This window comes from Podarcis tiliguerta (assembly GCF_965153285.1).
Source record: "Podarcis tiliguerta genome assembly, chromosome: 13".
In the NCBI taxonomy this organism is placed as follows: Eukaryota; Metazoa; Chordata; class Lepidosauria; order Squamata; family Lacertidae; genus Podarcis; species Podarcis tiliguerta.
In genome coordinates this window covers 48,889,275-48,908,307 of record NC_139546.1, presented here as the reverse complement: position 1 = coordinate 48,908,307, position 19,033 = coordinate 48,889,275, and the positions used below count along the sequence as shown (strand labels likewise).

General features: G+C 48.2%; 1 protein-coding gene across 5 annotated transcripts; it reads right to left on the bottom strand.

Moving 5' to 3' along the window:
• Nucleotides 1-212: 212 nt before the first annotated feature.
• HES7 (hes family bHLH transcription factor 7) lies at nucleotides 213-8,214 on the bottom strand. Of its 5 annotated transcripts, none has more exons than XM_083410816.1 (4): nucleotides 8,062-8,214; nucleotides 3,268-3,363; nucleotides 1,972-2,077; nucleotides 213-618 (listed from the first exon to the last, which is right to left on the bottom strand). In XM_083410816.1, exons 1-4 carry the CDS (start codon nucleotides 8,101-8,103, stop codon nucleotides 227-229), a joined length of 636 nt encoding a protein of 211 aa, XP_083266942.1. In that variant the 5' UTR covers nucleotides 8,104-8,214; the 3' UTR covers nucleotides 213-226. The 5 variants fall into 5 exon arrangements, with proteins under 5 accessions (XP_083266942.1, XP_083266944.1, XP_083266943.1 ...); XM_083410818.1 differs by having other exon boundaries at nucleotides 1,990-2,077; XM_083410817.1 differs by having other exon boundaries at nucleotides 8,071-8,214.
• Between the last annotated feature and the right edge of the window lie 10,819 nt (nucleotides 8,215-19,033).

Below are 19,033 nucleotides of genomic sequence, written 5' to 3'. Positions count from 1 at the left end.
GTAAATGCTAGCAGAGTCGCTAGGTGAAGGCCCAAGCTACTAGTCCCTAAGAAACCATCTCCCTTTCTCAGAGGAGAGCGCTACATTTGAGGCAGTAAGGTGACCTCTCCATCTCACCGTAAAGTCACCCGGCAGTGTGATCCCATCACAAAGGTTTTATTAGATAATATATTTATATATATATATATTTACATACATAAATGTTTGGGGCAGGAGTGTTTGTGCTCTAGGGCCAAGGCCTCCAGAAAGCCGACGGAGGCGCCAGGATCCTCTTGGCTGAGGCGGCGGCGTCTCGGCTGTGTCTCTGTTGGCCCGCGCTGGAGCAAGCGGGGTCTGGGCTCCGTGAGGATTCGCTCAGCGGCTTCATGGGTGAGCAGAAGCCCTCGGGGGTCCGGGGAGGCGATTCCTCCAGCGAAGGGCTAGGTGAGAAGACAGCGAGGGTCCAGTCTTGGCTCTGGGGCTCCGGCTTGGAGGCCAGGTAGAGGTGCAATGTGTCCAGCAGGTGGCTTTGGACGGACGGGTGGGTTTGCTGGATGAAGGCGGCAAGACCTAGGAGGCACTCCCGGAAGCCCATCATGTAGCAGGTCTGGAGGGTCCCGTCTTCCGAGGGGTCGGCTCCTGGAGGGGCAGAATTGGGGAGCCAGGGAGAAGGCTGGTCACTCAAACCCTAGGGCAGTGGGCCTCCACAGCCTTGCAGGCGGTCGGGCACCTCTGCAAGGGTGTGACTCTAGAGTCCATAGAACCAGGGGATGCTCAGTGTGGGATGGAACCTAAGCAGACAAGTCCAACACTTCCTGTTTGCCTAGAGTGGACGCAGACAGGGGGACGTTACTCCAGCCAGGAGGGCTTCCTGTCACACCTGGTCTGCAGCATCCTTCCCCCGGCCAGGTAGATGGGCGTGGCCCCGGGACATCCCGTAAAAGGGCCAGACACGTAGCCACCTTGCTCTTTTGCTCCTCACTTCTGATACTGGAGTATTTTGCTGTCTGCTGGCTCTCAGCCAGCAACACACGGGCTCATTCCCATATGGGATGAACTCAAAACTCTCTTCTGTAACTCCCAGCTAAAGCCTGCCTTCAGGGAACCTACTGCGAACTGAATGTGAGTGAGCTTCTGGTCGTTACTTTTCAAAGAAGGCGTTTGCAACTTTATTCTTTATTCTTATTCTTTATTCTTTAAGCAGTCCAGATTGGACTGCTTAAGTAAAGGTAAAGGGACCCCTGACCGTTAGGTCCAGTCATGGCTGACTCTGGGGTTGTGGCGCTCATCCCACTTTATTGGCTGAGGGAGCCGGTGTACAGCTTCCGGGTCATGTGGCCAGCATGACTAAGCCGCTTCTGGCGAACCAGAGCAGTGCACGGAAACGCCATTTACCTTCCCGCCAGAGTGGTACCTATTTATCTACTTGCACTGGTGTGCTTTCAAACTGCTAGGTTGGCAGGAGCAGGGACCAAACAACACGCGCTCACCCCGTCGCAGGGATTCGAACCGCCGACCTTCTGATTGGCAAGCTCTAGGCTCTGTGGTTTAACCCACAGCACCACCCACATCCCTCTTAAGTAAAGAGATTCAAATGAATCAACCAACTAGCTTTGTGCTACATACTGGGGAATGTACTCTGCTACTAACTCACTAGTGTGAGTGAGGAAGGATAATATTTAATCAATATGTCCTCTCCTACTATCCGCAACATTCAAAACACTCAGGAGGTGGGTGCAGCCCTCTGGGCCTCCCTACCTGGCCCTCGGGACTCTTAAGCTCCTCCCACTGCCCAGGCCACACCCATCTCCGTCCCTCCTTTGTCTGGATGGAGGGTGGGTGTGGAAATTTCTGGCTTTGGCAAGGTGAGAATGGGGACTCCCCATGCATTGAAGAACAGGGAGCAAAGCATTTGAGCAACTCACACTCTCACGGACCTGGCCTGCCCAGGTCTCTCTGATACAGCCACATACACGCCCCCCCAACACCCACCATGCAGGTCATTTGTACCCTGGGATTTAGCTGCGTTCATCTCCCGCAGGTATCCTACAGCAATCTCCAAGATCTCCGCTTTCTCCACCTTGGGGTTCTTCAGAGTCTGTAAAGAAAGAGGCCCGAGAAGAAGGGGGCTGAAGGGGAAACTTTTGCAGGGAATAGGCAGTGGCTGGGGGGCAGAGCAATGGATCAGCGTGCTGACAGTCCCGGGTTCAGCTATCGGCAGGTCTAGGGAGCATAGCTGTCAACTTACAGATTTGAAAATAAGGGACCAGCTGCCTCGAAAATAAGGGATCAGCAGCCAAAATAAGGGATTTTCCGAGTACAGGTATGTTCGACTTCTGAGCCCCTCCGAGCCAAAGGCAGAAAGCCCAGCCAGCAGCCAAACGAAGCCTCAAGCGGTGGTTCCCACAGCACAGCAACCCGGCAAAGGGGATGCAGCAAGGAAAACCGCCGTCACCTCTCCGCTGGGAAGCGCTGAGCAAAGGCGAGTCCCCAGGCAGCGCGGCCGATTTGATCGGCACAAGGCATGCAAGCTCCACCCCCCAGTCGTTCTCAGACTCCTTATTGGGTGAGCAACGCAGCCAAGCAACACAGTTGGAGCCTCCCTCCTCCCTGGCAGGGAGGGAGGGAGAGGAGCTGCTTCCTTTGAAACCCGGGAAATTTAAGGGACATCATCAATAAGGGACAGCAGCGGGACACAGCGCTGGGATAAGGGATTTTCCCGCCAGATAAGTGACAGTTGACAGCTATGCTAGGGAGGGCTGGGACTGTGAAGGACACCTCCCACATGCCAATCCTTCTCGCCTTGCTGACCCCCCACCCCGCCCAGGATCCACTGCTGCTAACCAACAACAGGGATTTTGCAAATCACTGCGTAAGTGCCAACTTACTCTTGGGGAACATGGACAGGATAGACAAGACAGGAATAACGGTAGAGAATACCTGATCAAGTCTCCGGGGCCACCTATTTCTCTGCCAATTCCTTTTAACCAAAGCCTTCCTTTTAGAGCAGAGTCATATAGAGCAATAGCTCCACCTGCTGGCAGTTGAAGAAATAAACGCACAATCCACTTCAATGCACTTTAAGGGGGTTCAATTAACGCTAAGGCCTCCTCGGGAAATCTGAAGGCCACAAAGTTGACGCAGACCCACGGGTCTGACACTATCCCAAACGGCAGCGGTTACGTTCTCAGGGAGAAGTCCTAGCTAGGACTTGAAGGGAATGGGGAGTGGGGGGGTTGTGGGGAGCAGGGGGGGCAGGCTGGCTGCAGGGGGCACCTCCTCACTGACCTGGCTGTGGGTCCTCTGCAAGAGCAGCAGGCGCAGTTCTTCCAGGCTCCGGTTGATGCGGTCGCGGCGACGCTTCTCCGCCAGGGGCTTCAGCATCTGAATAGACAAACAATTTGGGGGGTTGACCCCTGGGTGGGGTGGGCAGCCGCTTTGATAGATAGGCACTGATACACTCCATTGCAGAGCAGGATCCTCCCTTTCCAATGAACAGGTTTTGCCAAGAAGTTTAGATCTCCAAATGTACCCATTAACCACCCCACTAAAAAAAGGGGGTTGGGGGGTAGTAAAGACAACACAGAGCTGAACCAATGGTCGCCTTGTTCCTTGCCAGCCCCCACTCTCCTCCCCTCACCCACTCGCCTTTCCCATTTTGGATGCTGCAGCCCCCCTCTCTCTATTCCACTCCTTATGCCACCAGGCAGGCAAATTCTCTAGGTTGGATGGAGCCAGGGCCGCATTTAGGTTTCATGAGGCCCTCAGCTACTGGAGGTAACGGGGCCCTTTATATGTCCATCGGTCCTTTGTCAACAACAGATTGTCACTGTTTTGTGTGTCGAATATATGCTCTACGGTCATTTATGGGCCTAATAGATATCTAAAGAGATGCGGGTGGCGCTGTGGGTTAAACCACAGAGGCTAGGACTCCTTAATCCCCCGTCCCCCCCGCAGGCACGGCAGTAGGTAGCACTTTTGCTGCCCCCTAGAGGGACGCGGGTGACGCTGTGGGTTAAACCATAGAGCCTAGGACTTGCTGATCAGAAGGTTGGCGGTTCAAATCCCAGAGATGGGGTGAGCTCCCGTTGCTCGGTCCCTGCTCCTGCCAACCTGGCAGTTCGAAAGCACATCAAATTGCAAGTAGATAAATAAGTACCACTCCGGTGGAAAGGTAAATGGCATTTCCGTGCGCTGCTCTGGTTCGCCAGAAGCGGCTTAGTCATGCTGGCCACATGAGCTGTATGCCGGCTCCCTTGGCCAGTAAAGCGAGATGAGCGCCGCAACCCCAGATTCATCCGCGACTGGACCTAATGGTCAGGGGTCCCTTTACCTTTACCTAGATATCTAAAGCCATTTCCCCATATTGCCATGCAACCAGTCCATGCAGAATGCAGGCACCCTATATACAGAAAGGAGCAAACCAGTGATATTTTAGGGGGCAGGCTAGCAGGGGGGCCCCATTAACACAAAACACTGTTGCTGTATGTAGTGTTTATTTCTTTTGTATCTTATATTTTGGAAATATTTTTCCCGCCTTTGAATTTTTTGGGGGCCCCCAAGAGAGTGGGGCCCTAAGCTATAGCTTGTTTAGCTTATATGTAAATCTGGCACTGGATGAAGTGAGTCCGTAGTCCCCCGTCCCCCCGCAGGCACGGCAGTAGGTAGCACTTTTGCTGCCCCCTAGAGGGACGCGGGTGACGCTGTGGGTTAAACCATAGAGCCTAGGACTTGCTGATCAGAAGGTCAGTGGTTCGAATCCCAGTGACGGGGTGAGCTCCCGTTGCTCGGTCCCTGCTCTTGCCCACCTAGCAGTTTGAAAGCACATCAAATTGCAAGTAGATCAATAGGTACCGCTCCGGCGGGAAGGTAAACAGTGTTTCTGTGCGCTGCTCTGGTTCGCCAGAAGCGGCTTAGTCCTGCTGGCCACATGACCCGGAAGCTGTACGCCGGCTCCCTCGGCCAATAAAGCAAGATGAGCGCAGCAACCTCAGAGTCGGCCACGACTGGACCTAATAGTCAGGGGTCCCTTTACCTAGAAGCAGCGAGGCAAATAGCTGGGGGGGTGTGCTATTTTTTCTGGGATGAACGGCCCTTCATTTCACAATAAAAAAGGGAACCAAACCCTGTAACCTCGACATTAACATCAGGCTGCGATCTCAGGCCTGGTTTCTTGGAAAGGTTTCTGTCAAAATCCACATAGCTCTGTTCTTCTTGGCGCCTGCTTTGGGTTTAAGCAAGCCTAACCGGTTAGGTAGAATTTTGACGTGCCTGTTTTCATCTGTTTTGGGTTTTTTTTGTTTAAGTTCATTGCCGATTTAAAATTCTTGAATGCTTTAAATAGTTGTTCTCACCCATAATTGTAATAGCTGTCAACTTTTCCCTTTTCTTGCGAGGAATCCTATTCGGAATAAGGGAATTTCCCTTTAAAAAAGGGAAACGTTGACAGCTATGATAATTGTACAGTGGTACCTCGGGTTAAGTACTTAATTTGTTCCAGAGGTCCGTTCTTAACCTGAAACTGTTCTTAACCTGAAGCATCACTTTAGCTAATGGGGGCCTCCTGCTGCTGCCACGCCGCCAGAGCACGATTTCTGTTCTCATCCTGAAGCAAAGTTCTTAACCTGAAGCACTATTTCTGGCTTAGTGGAGTGTGTAACCTGAAGCGTATGTAACCCGAGGTACCACTGTATTGTTTTATTCCAGCTGCAAACCACCTTGAGGTGGGTTGGTTAGTTTGTTTGTTTGCCTGTATTTCAATGAAGCGGTGTATAAATTTTATGAAATGAAATACAGTGGTACCTCGGGTTACACACGCTTCAGGTTACAGACGCCGCTAACCCAGAAATAGTGCATCAGGTTAAGAACTTTGCTTCAGGATGAGAACAGAAATCGGGCTCCGGCAGCAGCGGGAGGCCCCATTAGCTAAAGTGGTGCTTCAGGTTAAGAACAGTTTGGACTTCCGGAACGAATTAAGTACTTAACCCGAGGTACCACTGTAAAACGTGTCGAGCATCGGAGCATTAATGTGAAACCCGTTGTTCTTTATCTAATGTGGGGGCAAGATTAAAACGCATCAGCGGCTTCCTTGATATTCTGCCCATCACAGCTGCCTCCTGCCCAGGTCAAACATCTTCTGCAAAAACCACTAGATAAAGAACACACTTTCTCCTTCAGCTGAGCCCTCCCCGATCCTACTTGAAAACCGCCCCCTTCCCAAAATACCCAGGAAGCAATTCCCATAAAGCCCCCTCCCGCTTCCCCTGTTCAAATGGGAGGGGCCTATAGCAGCCAGGACTTTTTTCTGCCTGGAAGAATTTGCAATTTCTTTGCTTGTTGCAAAATCGCTTTCCTCGCCCCACCCCTTCAATTCTCCCTTAATCCAACCAGCCCCAAACTGCACCCCCACACGCATCCCCCCAGATCCAAAACCCGCCAGGCCTTTAGAAACAGCATTAAGAAAAGTTTGCCATATTGCGCGTGAAATTATTTCGCCCAGTTAAAAGAAAACAAAAGAGCATAATCATCATCATCATTTTGCAGGTCCTTCCCAGAATTCTGCAACTCCTTTTGGCACAACCACCGATCAGGCAAAAAAAATAAAATACCCCCCTCCTCCAACATATACACACGTTACTTTGTTTCAGAGCATCACGCGTTGGCGTTGTTGTTTGTTAATTATTGCGATGACCGTCTGTATGTTTTCCGTAGCTAATACCGGCACTTTCACCGCGGACTCAGCGCCCTGGCACAAGATATAAGCTCCTGAGGGTTGCAGCGAAAGTTAGTCCTACTCAAGAGTATACCCATTGGAAATTAAGGGCACGGCGAGCTTAGCTCCATTCAGTGGGTCTACTCCCTGTGTGTGTTCAGTGTTGTGACGCACCCGTGCAAGAAAGGGGGAGAGTGGTCTGCGCTGCTACAAAACTGATATAATCATTCATTCATTCATTCATTCATTCATTCTATTGCGCCGCCGCCCCCAGGAGACGCCAGCAACAAAACAACAGAAATTCAAAACATTACAAGACAAACATTTAAAGACAATCAAATCTCACCGCTAAATAAATTCATGGTGGCCAAGATCAAAACCTCAGCCAAGTGCCTGGATGGAAAGGGATTTATTTATTTTAAATCCTCTCCAAAAAAGTCCACCAAGCGGAGACAGGCGCCCCCCAGGGAAGGGCAGAGGGCGAGTTCTTCCTTCGTGGGGGGGTAGCCAAGGCGGTGCCCTCCAGAAAGTGTGGGGCTCCACGGCTCCCATCACCCCCGATCCCGAACGCCGTCCCCTCCCCTCCCCTGATCTGCGCGCAGCCCTTGCGCAAGAGATGCGCCCAGCAGGGCGCGCGCCATCTCCGCACACCTCCCTCCAGAAAAGACCGCACAGAGCAAGCCAGGGCACTTCTTGTGGCTAAGGAGCCGGTCCTCTCTTTCCGGGGTGGGGAAGATCTGCGTCCCCCCCCCCAACCCATCCCCGGGTAATTCCCGGAGTGTGGCCAATGGCCAGGGCTGGTGGAAGCCGGCGGGGCTGCCCTGGCGAGCCTGGATGGCGGTGTGTAGGCGAGGAGTAGGGTTCAAATTCTCCACTCAGTCGCCGGGTGACCCCGGGCCGGTGGCACCCAGTCAGCCCAACCTACCTCGCAGGGTTTCTTGTAAGGACAAAATGGAGAGGACCACATTGAGCTCCTTGAAGGATGGATGGATAGATAGATAGATGATAGATAGATGATAAATAGATGATAGATAGATAGATAGATAGATAGATGATAGATAGATAGATAGATAGATAGATAGATGATAGATAGATAGATAGATAGATAGATAGATAGATAGATGATAGATAGATAGATGATAGATAGATGATAGATAGATAGATAGATAGATAGATAGATAGATAGATAGATAGATGATAAATAGATAGATGATAAATTGATTGATTGATTGATTGATTGATTGATCGATAGATCCACTTTCTCTGGGTCAATCCTCCATACACACCCACCCTCTTAGCTCTCTACGCTGAGCCCACCAAAAAAAACCTCCTGCCCCCCACTTTCCATCCCCTTGATGCAGCCCATATACCTTTCTCACCCCTCCTGGCTCAGAGCTCTCCGTAGTCACCATCGCCTCCGGGCTCTCTCCTGGAAAGCCTGCCTTTCCCCCCGGGGACGATGGTCAAAGTGAGCCCGCCCCCCGGCGACCCCCGCCCTCCTTTCCCTCCTCCTCCTTTTTTAATGACCCATCGGGCGCAGCCCACATCTGGGGGACGCGGGAGAGTGAGTTTGGCTCCGACCCTTTCAGCAGCACGCGCGCGCGCACACCCCCCCCCCCCATGGGTGTGAAATGTGGGGGGGGGGGGGGGACGACGACCCAAATGTTAAAACTTTCACAAGCAGTCAATACCTCCTTCCCCCAAAGTGCTGGAAGGGATCATCATAATCAGATTGGCTTTGCTTGGCTCAGAGTGGGTTGCAATAATTTGCATGTCAACTTTAAAAAAATAAAATAAAATAAAATTTTCAAGTTTATACACTTCACTAATTTTTCAATCATTTTGACATTTCAAAACTTGACTTCCTTCCACGGCTCCTTAAATTTATTGTTAATATATTCTGCATATCCAAATTAACTTAATTTGCTCATTTATTCGTCTTCTTTAAATATATACTCCCATGAAACTGCAGGTTATTACAATAATCATGCCAATGTTTAATCTGTTTACATGCATGTCATTTTTTATTATCTCCCCCCTATGCCCCGATTTTCAGTTATGGATGGTGCTGGGTTTGGGGGGGTCGTTTTAAGCGAAAGCAAGCTAGAGGAAAGAATTCAGAGTCTCTGTGATCCGAGCATTCTTGCTCAGTCGTGACTGGAGAATCCTGCAAAAGGAGGAGTGTGTGTGTGTGTGTGTGTGTGTGTGTGTGTGTGTGTGAGAGAGAGAGAGAGAGAGAGAGAGAGAGAATGCTGAATGTTTTGGCCTTTTGGTTAAGCCACAGGAGCGAGTTCCAATTCTTCTTCTAAGGTGGAGATATTTCTCCAAATAAATCCAATTTTTAAAAAAAGAGAGAACAAAAATAAGAATTTGACTTCTGGAATGCTGTCCACTTTCAGAGCTGTTTTGATTCAGATCCAAAGCAGTTAGTTCGGTGGTTGTCATGGCAGTGTAAGGGAAAGGGCTTAGTTTCTGAAATGAAAAAGCAGGTGGTTTTGTGTGTCATACATGTGTGAAATGAATGCCTTTAAATACCTGCATTGCAGAGGGCTGGACTAGATGACCCTTGGGGTCCCTTCCAATTCTACAATTATATTATTATTATTTTAAAAACCACCCAGTTTTTAAAAAATTGGTATTTTTTTTACCAACAACCATAACACAAACAGTGAAAACCCTCAGGCGATTGATACATTGGGTATACATAATCAATAATAGCATATTCAAATCAACCACATGTACAATTTTATATACGTTAATACTCCTCCATCCACAAGGTTTATTTAACTTTCAACATTTTGATTGCCCCAAATTGTTCAAACCTACCCAAATAATTCAATATCTTCTCAAACCAATCCTCCTCTTTCTCACTGACCTTAAACCTTTTCATTCTGTGTATTTTCACAGTTAGATATTCTAAAATTATAATATTATTCAGTTTTTTCCTCCATTGGTTCACCCTTAGCTCTTCTGCATTTTTCCAGTTACTTGCTATAACCGGTCTGGCTGCAGTTTCCATCAGTTTTACCCATTTACATTCCTCTTTCGTTTTTAACTCAGTGCTACTCAGACTAATAAGAATAAGAATTATTTAGATATTCCCACCTTCCTACTCACAATTCCCGATATTTCTATATCAATCTGTAAAAATCACCCAGTTAAGCTTTTCTCTTTATAATAATAATAATAATAATAATAATAATAATAATAAATTTTATTTATATCCCGCCCTCCCCAGCCGAAGCCGGGCTCAGGGTGGCTAACAACAATAAAACAGTACAAAAGTACAGCACAAACAACACTCTAAAATCATTCATTATAAAATTAATTAGTTATGGCATCTCTTCCATGCTTGTGGGGGGGCGGATCCTGCAAGTTGATTCCCCCTGTTGGGAAGCCGCAAGCTGATAAAAAGCCCCTGAAAAAGAAAAGGACTCATATTCCGAGAAAATGGCGGGCGGAATCAGAGCCAGGGCTCACCTGCCCGCATTGCTGTTTGAAGCACAGAATTGGAGAATTGTCAAGTTGGAAGGGACCCCAGGGTCATCTAGCCCAACCCCCTACAATTCAGGAATCTCAGCTAAAGCATCCATGACAGATGGCCATCCGACCTCTGCTTATAAACCTCCAAGGAAGGAGAGACCACAATAGGAGACAGTCACAGTCATGTAGATAGTCTATGTCATGGGTAGGCAAACTAAGTCCCGGGGGCCGGATCCGGCCCAGTCGCCTTCTAAATCCGGCCCATGGACAGTCCGGGAATCTGCATGTTTTTACATGAGTAGAATGTGTCCTTTTATTTAAAATGCATCTCTGGGTTATTTGGGGGCATAGAAATTTGTTCATTTCTTTCCTCCAAAATATCGTCCGGCCCCCCACAAGGTCTGAGGGACAGTGGACCGGCCCCTGCTGAAAAAGTTTGCTGACTCTTGGTCTATGTCACAGGGGCCAGCAAAATTTTTCAGCAGAGGGCCAGTCCACTGCCCCTCAGACCTTGTGGGGGGCCGGACTATATTTTGGAGGGGGGGAAATGGACCAATTCCTATGCCTCATAAATAACCCAGAGATACGTACATTTTAAATAAAAGCACACATTCTACTTATGTGAAAACTCCAGGCAGGCCCCACAAATAACCCAGAGATGCATTTTAAATAAAAGCACACATTCTACTCATGGAAAAACACGCTGATTCCCGGACCGTCTGTGGGTTGGATTTAGAAGGCAATTGGGCTGGATCCGGCCCCCGGGCCTGAGTTTGCCTAGCCATGGTCTATGAGCACGCACAGAATGCTTTCCCCTCATCCGTGTCTCTGGGCGCGCACAGAGTGCTTTCACCTCATCACTAAACAACCCCAAGTCCTTCCTGTGTCCCATCTGGGTTTGGTGGAAAGGGGCGTTTGACTAGTGTAGAACTGGGGGGGGGGGGGGAACAGTGGAGGGTGGGGGGCGCTTGAGCCCCAGCACCTCTTATTAAGCTCGTTAATTAAGCAGGAGTGGGAAATGTTAACTGAGACTAGGGAATTTGGTGGTTGGGGGGTGAGTTAGGGAGGAATAGGACCTACGCCAGCTGTGGGGAAAAGTCATTACCCCCCCCCTTCTCCCCCCCCCCACATCAGGAACTGTGAAAGTCTGCCAAATGGGGACCAGTAAAAATAGGCCCTGAAATTTGGCGTGAAAGCAGAGAGACGCAGAAGGGGTCAAAAAAGTGGCAAAAGGGGTTTATTTTTCAAGGGAAGCAGCACAGACAACCCCCTGATATGTTGGAAGGAAGAAATACCGATGTCTGTTAGACTACACCAGTGGCGTAGCGTGGGTTGTCAGCACCCGGGGCAAGGCAAGTAATTTGCGCGCCCGCCTGCTGCACTGTCCCTCCCCCAGATAGTCCCTCGCTCTCTCTCCGCACCGCACGCCTGGCACCCTCCCCTCCACAGTGGGCGGCGACCCGGCGGCTTGGATCGGATTCGCACAGCCAGCACTGCAGTGAGAGAGAGTGAGTGAGCCAGGTAGGGGCAGAGAGCTGCGAGTGCGAGCGCCCCCCCCCCGATGTTGCGCCCGGTGCAGCCGGCCCCCCTGCACCCCCCACACGACGCCACTGGACTACACTGCCCAAACTGCTTAGCACCCACTCCAACACACTACACAACAACCCTGGGAGGTGTGCAGTTCCGTGTGTAAGAAAGGGCACTAATAAATTCTGGATGTTCACCTCAGATTCCTGTATCGCAGCGGGTTGGGCTAGATGACTGGGGCTGGGGGTCCTTTCCAGCTCTACAAATTCTACTTTTCGAAAATGAAATGGGGGGAAGAAGGGGTGTGCACAATTAAGGGAAATTGCGAAGGGTTTTGCCAATTTGTGTGCGTTGGGAACAGGGCGGGATTTAGCTTTGATGAGGCCCTCAGCTACTGAAGGTAACGGGGCCCTTTATATGTCCAGCTGTCCTTTGCTGACAACAAATTGCCACTGTTTTGTGTGTTGAATATATGGTAAGTTATGGACCTCATAGGTATCTGAAGCCATTTGCACATAACAAAATATGTATTTTATATATAACAAAATATGTATTTGTTGAGAAGTCCATGGAGAATGCAAAGTCCATGCAGAATGGAGGCACCCTATATACAGAAAGGAGCAAACCAGTGATATTTTAGGGAGCAGGCTAGCAGGTGGGGCCCATGACTTACATCATAGGTGCCTACACAACACAAAACACTGTTGCTGTATACAGGTTTTATTTTATTTGTTTTGTATCTTATGTTTTGGAAATGCACATACAGTTGTTTTTTTCCTTTAATTTTTTTTTGGGGGGGCACAAGAGAGCAGGGCCCTAAGCTATAGCTTGTTTAACTATAGTGACATTTTCCCACCTTCGCCGCATCAAGCAGTTGGTCCCTTACCTTTCCCGCCCCGACCTGGCCACAGTGATCCATGCGACGGTCACCTCCAGGCTTGACTACTGTAATTCGCTCTACGCGGGGCTGCCCTTGAAGCTGTCCCAGAAACTCCAGCGGGTGCAGAATGCTGCAGCGAGGCTCCTCACGGGGTCTCTGCCATGGGAGCATATTCACCCAGTGCTTTTCCAGCTGCACTGGCTCCCGGTGGAGTACGGGGTCAGATTTAAGGTCCTGGTTTTGACCTTTCAAGCCCATCACGGCCTAGGACCCTCGTACCTCCAGGACCGCCTCTCCCGGTATGCCCCACGGAGAGCCTCAAGGTCCATAAATAGCAACACCCTAGTGGTCCCAGGCCCTAAGGACGTCAGATTAGCTTCAACCAGAGCCAGGGCCTTTTCAACACTGGCCCCGGCCTGGTGGAACGCTCTGCCTCATGAGACCAGGGCCCTGCAGGGTCTGATTTCTTTCCGCAGGGCCTGTAAGACAGAGTTGTTCCGCCTGGCCTTTGGCTTGGAATCAACTTGATTCCCTCCCCCTCTTTCTTTTTTCCTTTCTCCTCCTGTGATGAGGCTGCTTTTTAATGTTTCAGTGTTTTAATGTTGCATTTCGATCTTGTTTTTAAGTTGTATTCATTCAACTTGTTTTTATTATTGCTTGTTAGCCGCCCTGAGCCCGGTCTTGGCTGGGGAGGGCAGGGTATAAATAAAATTTATTTATTATTATTATTTTTATTATTATTATACGTAAATCCGGCACTGGCGGAAGGGGGGAATATATAGGTAGGATTTCTCTCCTCCACTTGCAAGATCCCTTTCATTCATCACAGAAGCAAAAAAACCCGAGGATGGCTGCTTTTGCTTTTAGCATTTTGAATTCCTGATAAATTCCTTAGCAATCCTTCCCAGTGCCCTGAAAGCCCCGCAGAGAGAAAGGGCCGCAGGGGCCGCGGTGAATTACTGCCCCACCTGGGCTCTGATAATGAGTTTATAGCTGGCTGGCTGGAGAGGAAGGAATCGGAATTTTTCTCACCTCCCGGCTGCAATGTCCAGGGTCCCATTTGGGCCCTTAGTTTATGGGCTTGAGCATCACATCGCCGGATCAAACTCCCAGAAAGACGAAGGACCACCCTCTGCTCTCCTTAGGGGGCGGAAGTGTGTTTATTTATTTATTGTACTTATTGCAATCACGTCCCACCTTCTTCTCCAAAGCCATTTGCCCCCACAAAACAACAACCCTGCGATGTAGGTTGATAATAATAATAATTTTTATTTATACCCCGCCCTCCCCAAGCCAAGGCCAGGCTCACAAGCAATAATAAAATCAAGCTGAATGAATACAACTTAGAAACAAGATTAAAATACAACATTAAAATATGGAAACATTTTTAGGTTAGGCTGAGAGGCAGTGGCAGGACTGGCAAAACTGACACATAAGCTACGGGACAAGGATAACTGTGACTTTAAGGATGAATGGGAACCCTTTACAAAGTATTTGAAGAGGCAACAAAGCGAAAAGGACTCCTTGGCTGGCTTTGAATAAACATTCACAAACTTTTTATTGATAATAATCAGCTGATTAGTTTGAGGATCTATACAACTGTGTAAGATGCAGAAATCAGCATTCTCAGAGAAATCAAAGGATGGAACTGGGGGAAGTTGGGTTGGGTGGGTTTTGTGGGGGAGGGAAATGGGGGAAAAAGAAGGATGTTATGTTTCTGGATAATATGTTTTGTTTTAATTTTGAATTTTTTAAAAAATATTTTTTTAAAGAGAGGCAGTGGCCAAGCTCCATGGCCGAGTCGAGATGGTGTTGTTGTTGTTGTTGTTTAAAAAAACCAGCACTTTAACCACTAGATCCCACTGCTAAAAAGGTGATGCGTTGGGCCTGGACGGTGCAAGCTGTTTTTATTTTATTTTTAATGTGGGTGCAACTTCCACAAACTCTTTCTTTTTTCCTTTCCTTTTGGAATCTGAGCAACTCTGCACTTTCAACCGATTAGTGTTGCTATCAATATCTTTTCCCGTTCTACTCTACCTCCCACCCAATTTTGCAAGTGCATTGCAAGGCTCCTCTTGCAAATGGAAAAGGAATGGAAGAGAGCGACAGAGAGGAGCGGCTGCAAAAAGGATGCGGAGAGAAGGCTTTCTTAAGGAAGCATTGGTGGTTCAGTGGTAGAATTCTCGCCTGCCACGCGGGAGGCCCGGGTTCGATTCCCGGCCAATGCAACTTCATATTTTCATTTTCCTTTTTTGCTGACTTGAACGGAGAATAAATATAAATCTCAAACAGGCAGTTTAAAAATAAAATAAAATTATTTTACTTAATCTCCTTGCTTCTGCAAACAGGCACAAAGAGAATGGCCGGATTAATAAAGTGAAAGAAAGAAAGAAAGAAAGAAAGAAAGAAAGAAAGAAAGAAAGAAAGAAAGAGAGAAGCATGGGAGGCGGGGTTGGAAACATTAGGTGTGGTGAGAACTGGGACCCATTAAACGAGAGGAAAATAAAACGTGCGCTGCATTGGCCGGGAATCGAACCCGGGCCTCCCGCGTGGCAGGCGAGAATTCTACCACTGAACCACCAATGCGCCGTTGAAAACAGCTGGATGGGTCCTTTGATGAAGGAAAATTCCCAGCGTTTGGCGGTGAGGCTGCGCAAATATGTTCTAAAAAGCAAGCAGGTTTCCCGCTTCCAGAGATGGGGTTTTATTTATTTATTTTCCTGTCTATACAGAGGGATGTTTCTGAGAGTCGCAAATGCGCCCCTTACGAATAATAAGCCATAATCAAAATCAGACCTAATCGAAGTCAGACCCATTGAAACAAATGGGTTTAAAGCAATTTAAGTCCTTGCTTTTAATGGTCCCAACTCTGAGCTGGGTCTCATCCTACGTCTCCCATTAAAACTTGTTTTATTAAACAGCGCGGTTTCCAACGTTAAAAATATACAAAAAAGGAAAACACCATATACATAATTTTTAAAAAGCGAGAACGAAACAAACCAACAATCCAGACACATTTAAAAGACCATAGAGCAGGCATCCCCAAATCTGACCCTCCGGCTGTTTTGGGACTACAATTCCCATCATCCCTGACCACTGGTCCTGTTAGTTAGGAATGATGGGAGTTGTAGTCCCAAAACATCTGGAGGGCCGAGTTTGGGCGTGCCTGCCATAGAGGCACTTTTTACGCTGAACGCCACCACGGATATTGCGAGTACAGTGGTACCTCGGGTTAAGTACTTAATTCGTTCCGGAGGTCCATTCTTAACCTGAAACTGTTCTTAACCTGAAGCACCCCTTTAGCTAATGGGGCCTCCTGCTGCTGCTGCGCTGCTGGAGCACGATTTCTGTTCTCATCATGAAGCAAAGTTCTTAACCTAAAGCACTATTTCTGGGTTAGCGGAGTCTGTAACCTGAAGGTATGTAACCCAAGGTACCACTGTATTGTTAATATTCTACCCGTGATGTAAAAACAAACAACTAAATCCGATTCTTAACACAATAAGAAACTGAGAAACAGTTTCTACGCAAATGCAATTCTGGTTCTAAACGCAGTATAAGGGGTCTCTATAGTATAGCGTATTTTATAGTATAGTGCATTTTATAGTATAGTATAGTATATTTTAAAATTGGGATTTCAGAGTTTTTAGGGGTTTTTATAGTATAGTATAGTGCATTTTAAAATGCGGTTTCAGAGTTTTTAGGGGTTTTTGAATGTTTTATGTAGTTTTTCAATTTCATTGTTCTGTATGGGTCAATGACAATAAAGATATCTATCTAACATACGCGCATGGGTTGCTGCTGATGAGTGAAGAACAGCGTGCCTCTGAGCGTGTGCAGAGTACACCACACATGTGCTCCACGCGTATGCTGGATTCTTTTGTTTCTCAGAATACCTTCCACCCTCTCTATCACCCCCTCCCCCTGTTTATGACACACACACACACACCCCAGTGGGAGTTTTTTGGCAAGTGCCTGGGGGTGTGACGGCTCGTGTGGCCTCCAGGCCCATCAAAGAGCAGGCGAAGCCCAGGAGGTCATTGACACCTTGGCGTGTGGAAGAGTTTCCCAGGGTCCCCCCCCCCCCCACACCCAGCCCAATCCGGAAGGAAAAGTGGAGAAAATCTCTCTGCCTTTGGACAAGCGTGGAGCAAGCTCAGGGCCTAGCGCTGGAGACACATGCTGGAAGCTGGCTGAATGCAAGGCGAGAGTGCCTTTGAGGGTGTGCAGAGAGCATCCCCAAGCTCATCTGAGGGGTGTGGAAGAGCATGAGTTCCAGGCCCGGCCCATGTTTTTATTGCAAGAACCAACAACAGCTTGTGGAGGAAGGAATAATATGAAAATTGTATATAGAGACAGATGCACAAGATGTGCATGACAGATGCATTGGTGGTTCAGTGGTAGAATTCTCGCCTGCCACGCGGGAGGCCCGGGTTCGATTCCCGGCCAATGCAACAGTGTTTTTGTTTTGATTTATTTATATGCTCTTCATCTGTATTTATTGGCTTATTATTTCAACCTTCACACATCCAGATGTTGCCCCATTCAATGCCCATGGGCTTGACCTGAAGGGGACTTGCCAATCAGAAGGTTGGCAGTTCGAATCCCCATGACGAGGTGAGCTCCCATTGTTCGGTCCCTGCTCCTGCCAACCTAGCAGTTCGAAAGCACGTCAAAGTGCAAGTAGATAAATAGGTACCGCTCCGGCGGGAAGGTAAACGTGTGCTGCTCTGGTTCGCCAGAAGCGGCTTGGGCATGCTGGCCACATGACCTGGAAGCTGTACGCTGGCACCCTTGGCCAATAAAGCGAGATTAGCGTCGCAATCCCAGAGTTGGTCACGACTGGACCTAATGGTCAGGGGTCCCTTTACCTTTACCTTTAACTACTAACTCAGAGTAGACCCACTGAAATTAACGCACCTAACTCCTGTCCATTCATTTCGACGGGTCTATCTAACTTTGAATATGACTAACACCTATATCGGGTTGCCGGGAGCGGCCCATTTTGCAGATACAGATGTTTCTGTGAGTGCAAACAACGCAATCTTCTTCTTTTTAATTGAAAACTGCTTTTAGTACGGCCTCCGCCACATCCACATAATATTGGAAGATTCAACACCCCTTGACCCGATCCGAATAAAAATGGATTGGATGAGGTGCACAGCTGCCGTGTGGGGTGGTGGTGAGAGGGGCACCGTTTGCAGAAACCAGAAGTGTGGCTTCTCTTTTGAAAAGATCCCTTTAATCCAGGCACCCCCAAACTCAGCCCTCCAGATGTTTTGGGACTACAACTCCCATCATCCCTAGCTAACAGGACCTACGGGACTGCCTCTCCTGGTATGCCCCGCGGAGGACCTTAAGGTCCACAAATGACAACACCTTGGAGGTCCCAAGTCACAAGGTGGTTAGATTGGTCTCAAGTAGGGCCAGGGCCTTTTCAGTACTGGCCCCGACTTGGTGGAACGCTCTGTCACAAGAGACTAGGGCCCTGCGGGACTTGACATCTTTCCGCAGGGTGGGCCTGCAAGACAGAGCTGTTCCACCTGGCCTTTGGTTTGGACTTGGTCTGACCCTTATGTTTCCCTCCCCTTATGGTTTTGATCTATGGGCTACTTTTAAAATGAGGCTCCATTTTAAATTATATTTTAACCTGTATTTTAAATTGGTTTATTATTTTTATTATTGTTGTTGTTGTTGTAATTTTACTGGTGTTAGCCGCCCTGAGCCCGACTCAGTGGTACCTCGGGTTAAGTACTTAATTCGTTCCGGAGATCCGTTCTTAACCTGAAACTGTTCTTAACCTGAGGTTCCACTTTAGCTAATGGGGCCTCCCACTGCTGCCGCGCTGCCGGAGCACGATTTCTATTCTCATCCTGAAGCAAAGTTCTTAACCTGAAGCACTATTTCTGGGTTAGCAGAGTCTGTAACCTGAAGTGTTTGTAACCTGAAGCGTATGTAACCCGAGGTACCACTGTAAATACGATATGATACAATACGATATCTTTATTCTCATTGTCCCATACAGAACAATGAAATTGAGAAATCTACAAAAGACATTCAAAACCCCCTAAAAACTCTGAAACCCCATTTTAAAATACAATACACTATACAGACTCCTTATACAGCGGTACCTCAGGTTAAGTACTTAATTCGTTCCGGAGGTCCATTCTTAACCTGAAACTGTTCTTAACCTGAAGCACCACTTTAGCTAATGGGGCCTCCCGCTGCTGCCGCGCCGCCGGAGCACGATTTCTGTTCTCATCCTGAAGCAAAGTTCTTAACCCAAAGTACTATTTCTGGGTTAATGGAGTCTGTAACCTGAAGCGTATGTAACCTCAAGCGTATGTAACCCGAGGTACCACTGTACTGCGTTTAAAAGCAGAATTGCATTTGGTTTAAATATTATTATTATTATTATTATTATTATTATTATTATTATTATTATTATTATT

Bases quoted from the DNA above. Each gene is read 5' to 3' on its own strand.
- HES7 (XM_083410816.1), bottom strand. From the start codon at position 8,103: ATGGTGACTACGGAGAGCTCTGAGCCAGGAGGGGTGAGAAAG. The intron at 3,364-8,061 runs GTATATGGGCTG...TTGTCTATTCAG, and splicing joins AGCCAGGAGGGGTGAGAAAG to ATGCTGAAGCCCCTGGCGGA. The intron at 619-1,971 runs GTGGGTGTTGGG...CTGCCCCTCCAG, and splicing joins GGGTACAAATGACCTGCATG to GAGCCGACCCCTCGGAAGAC.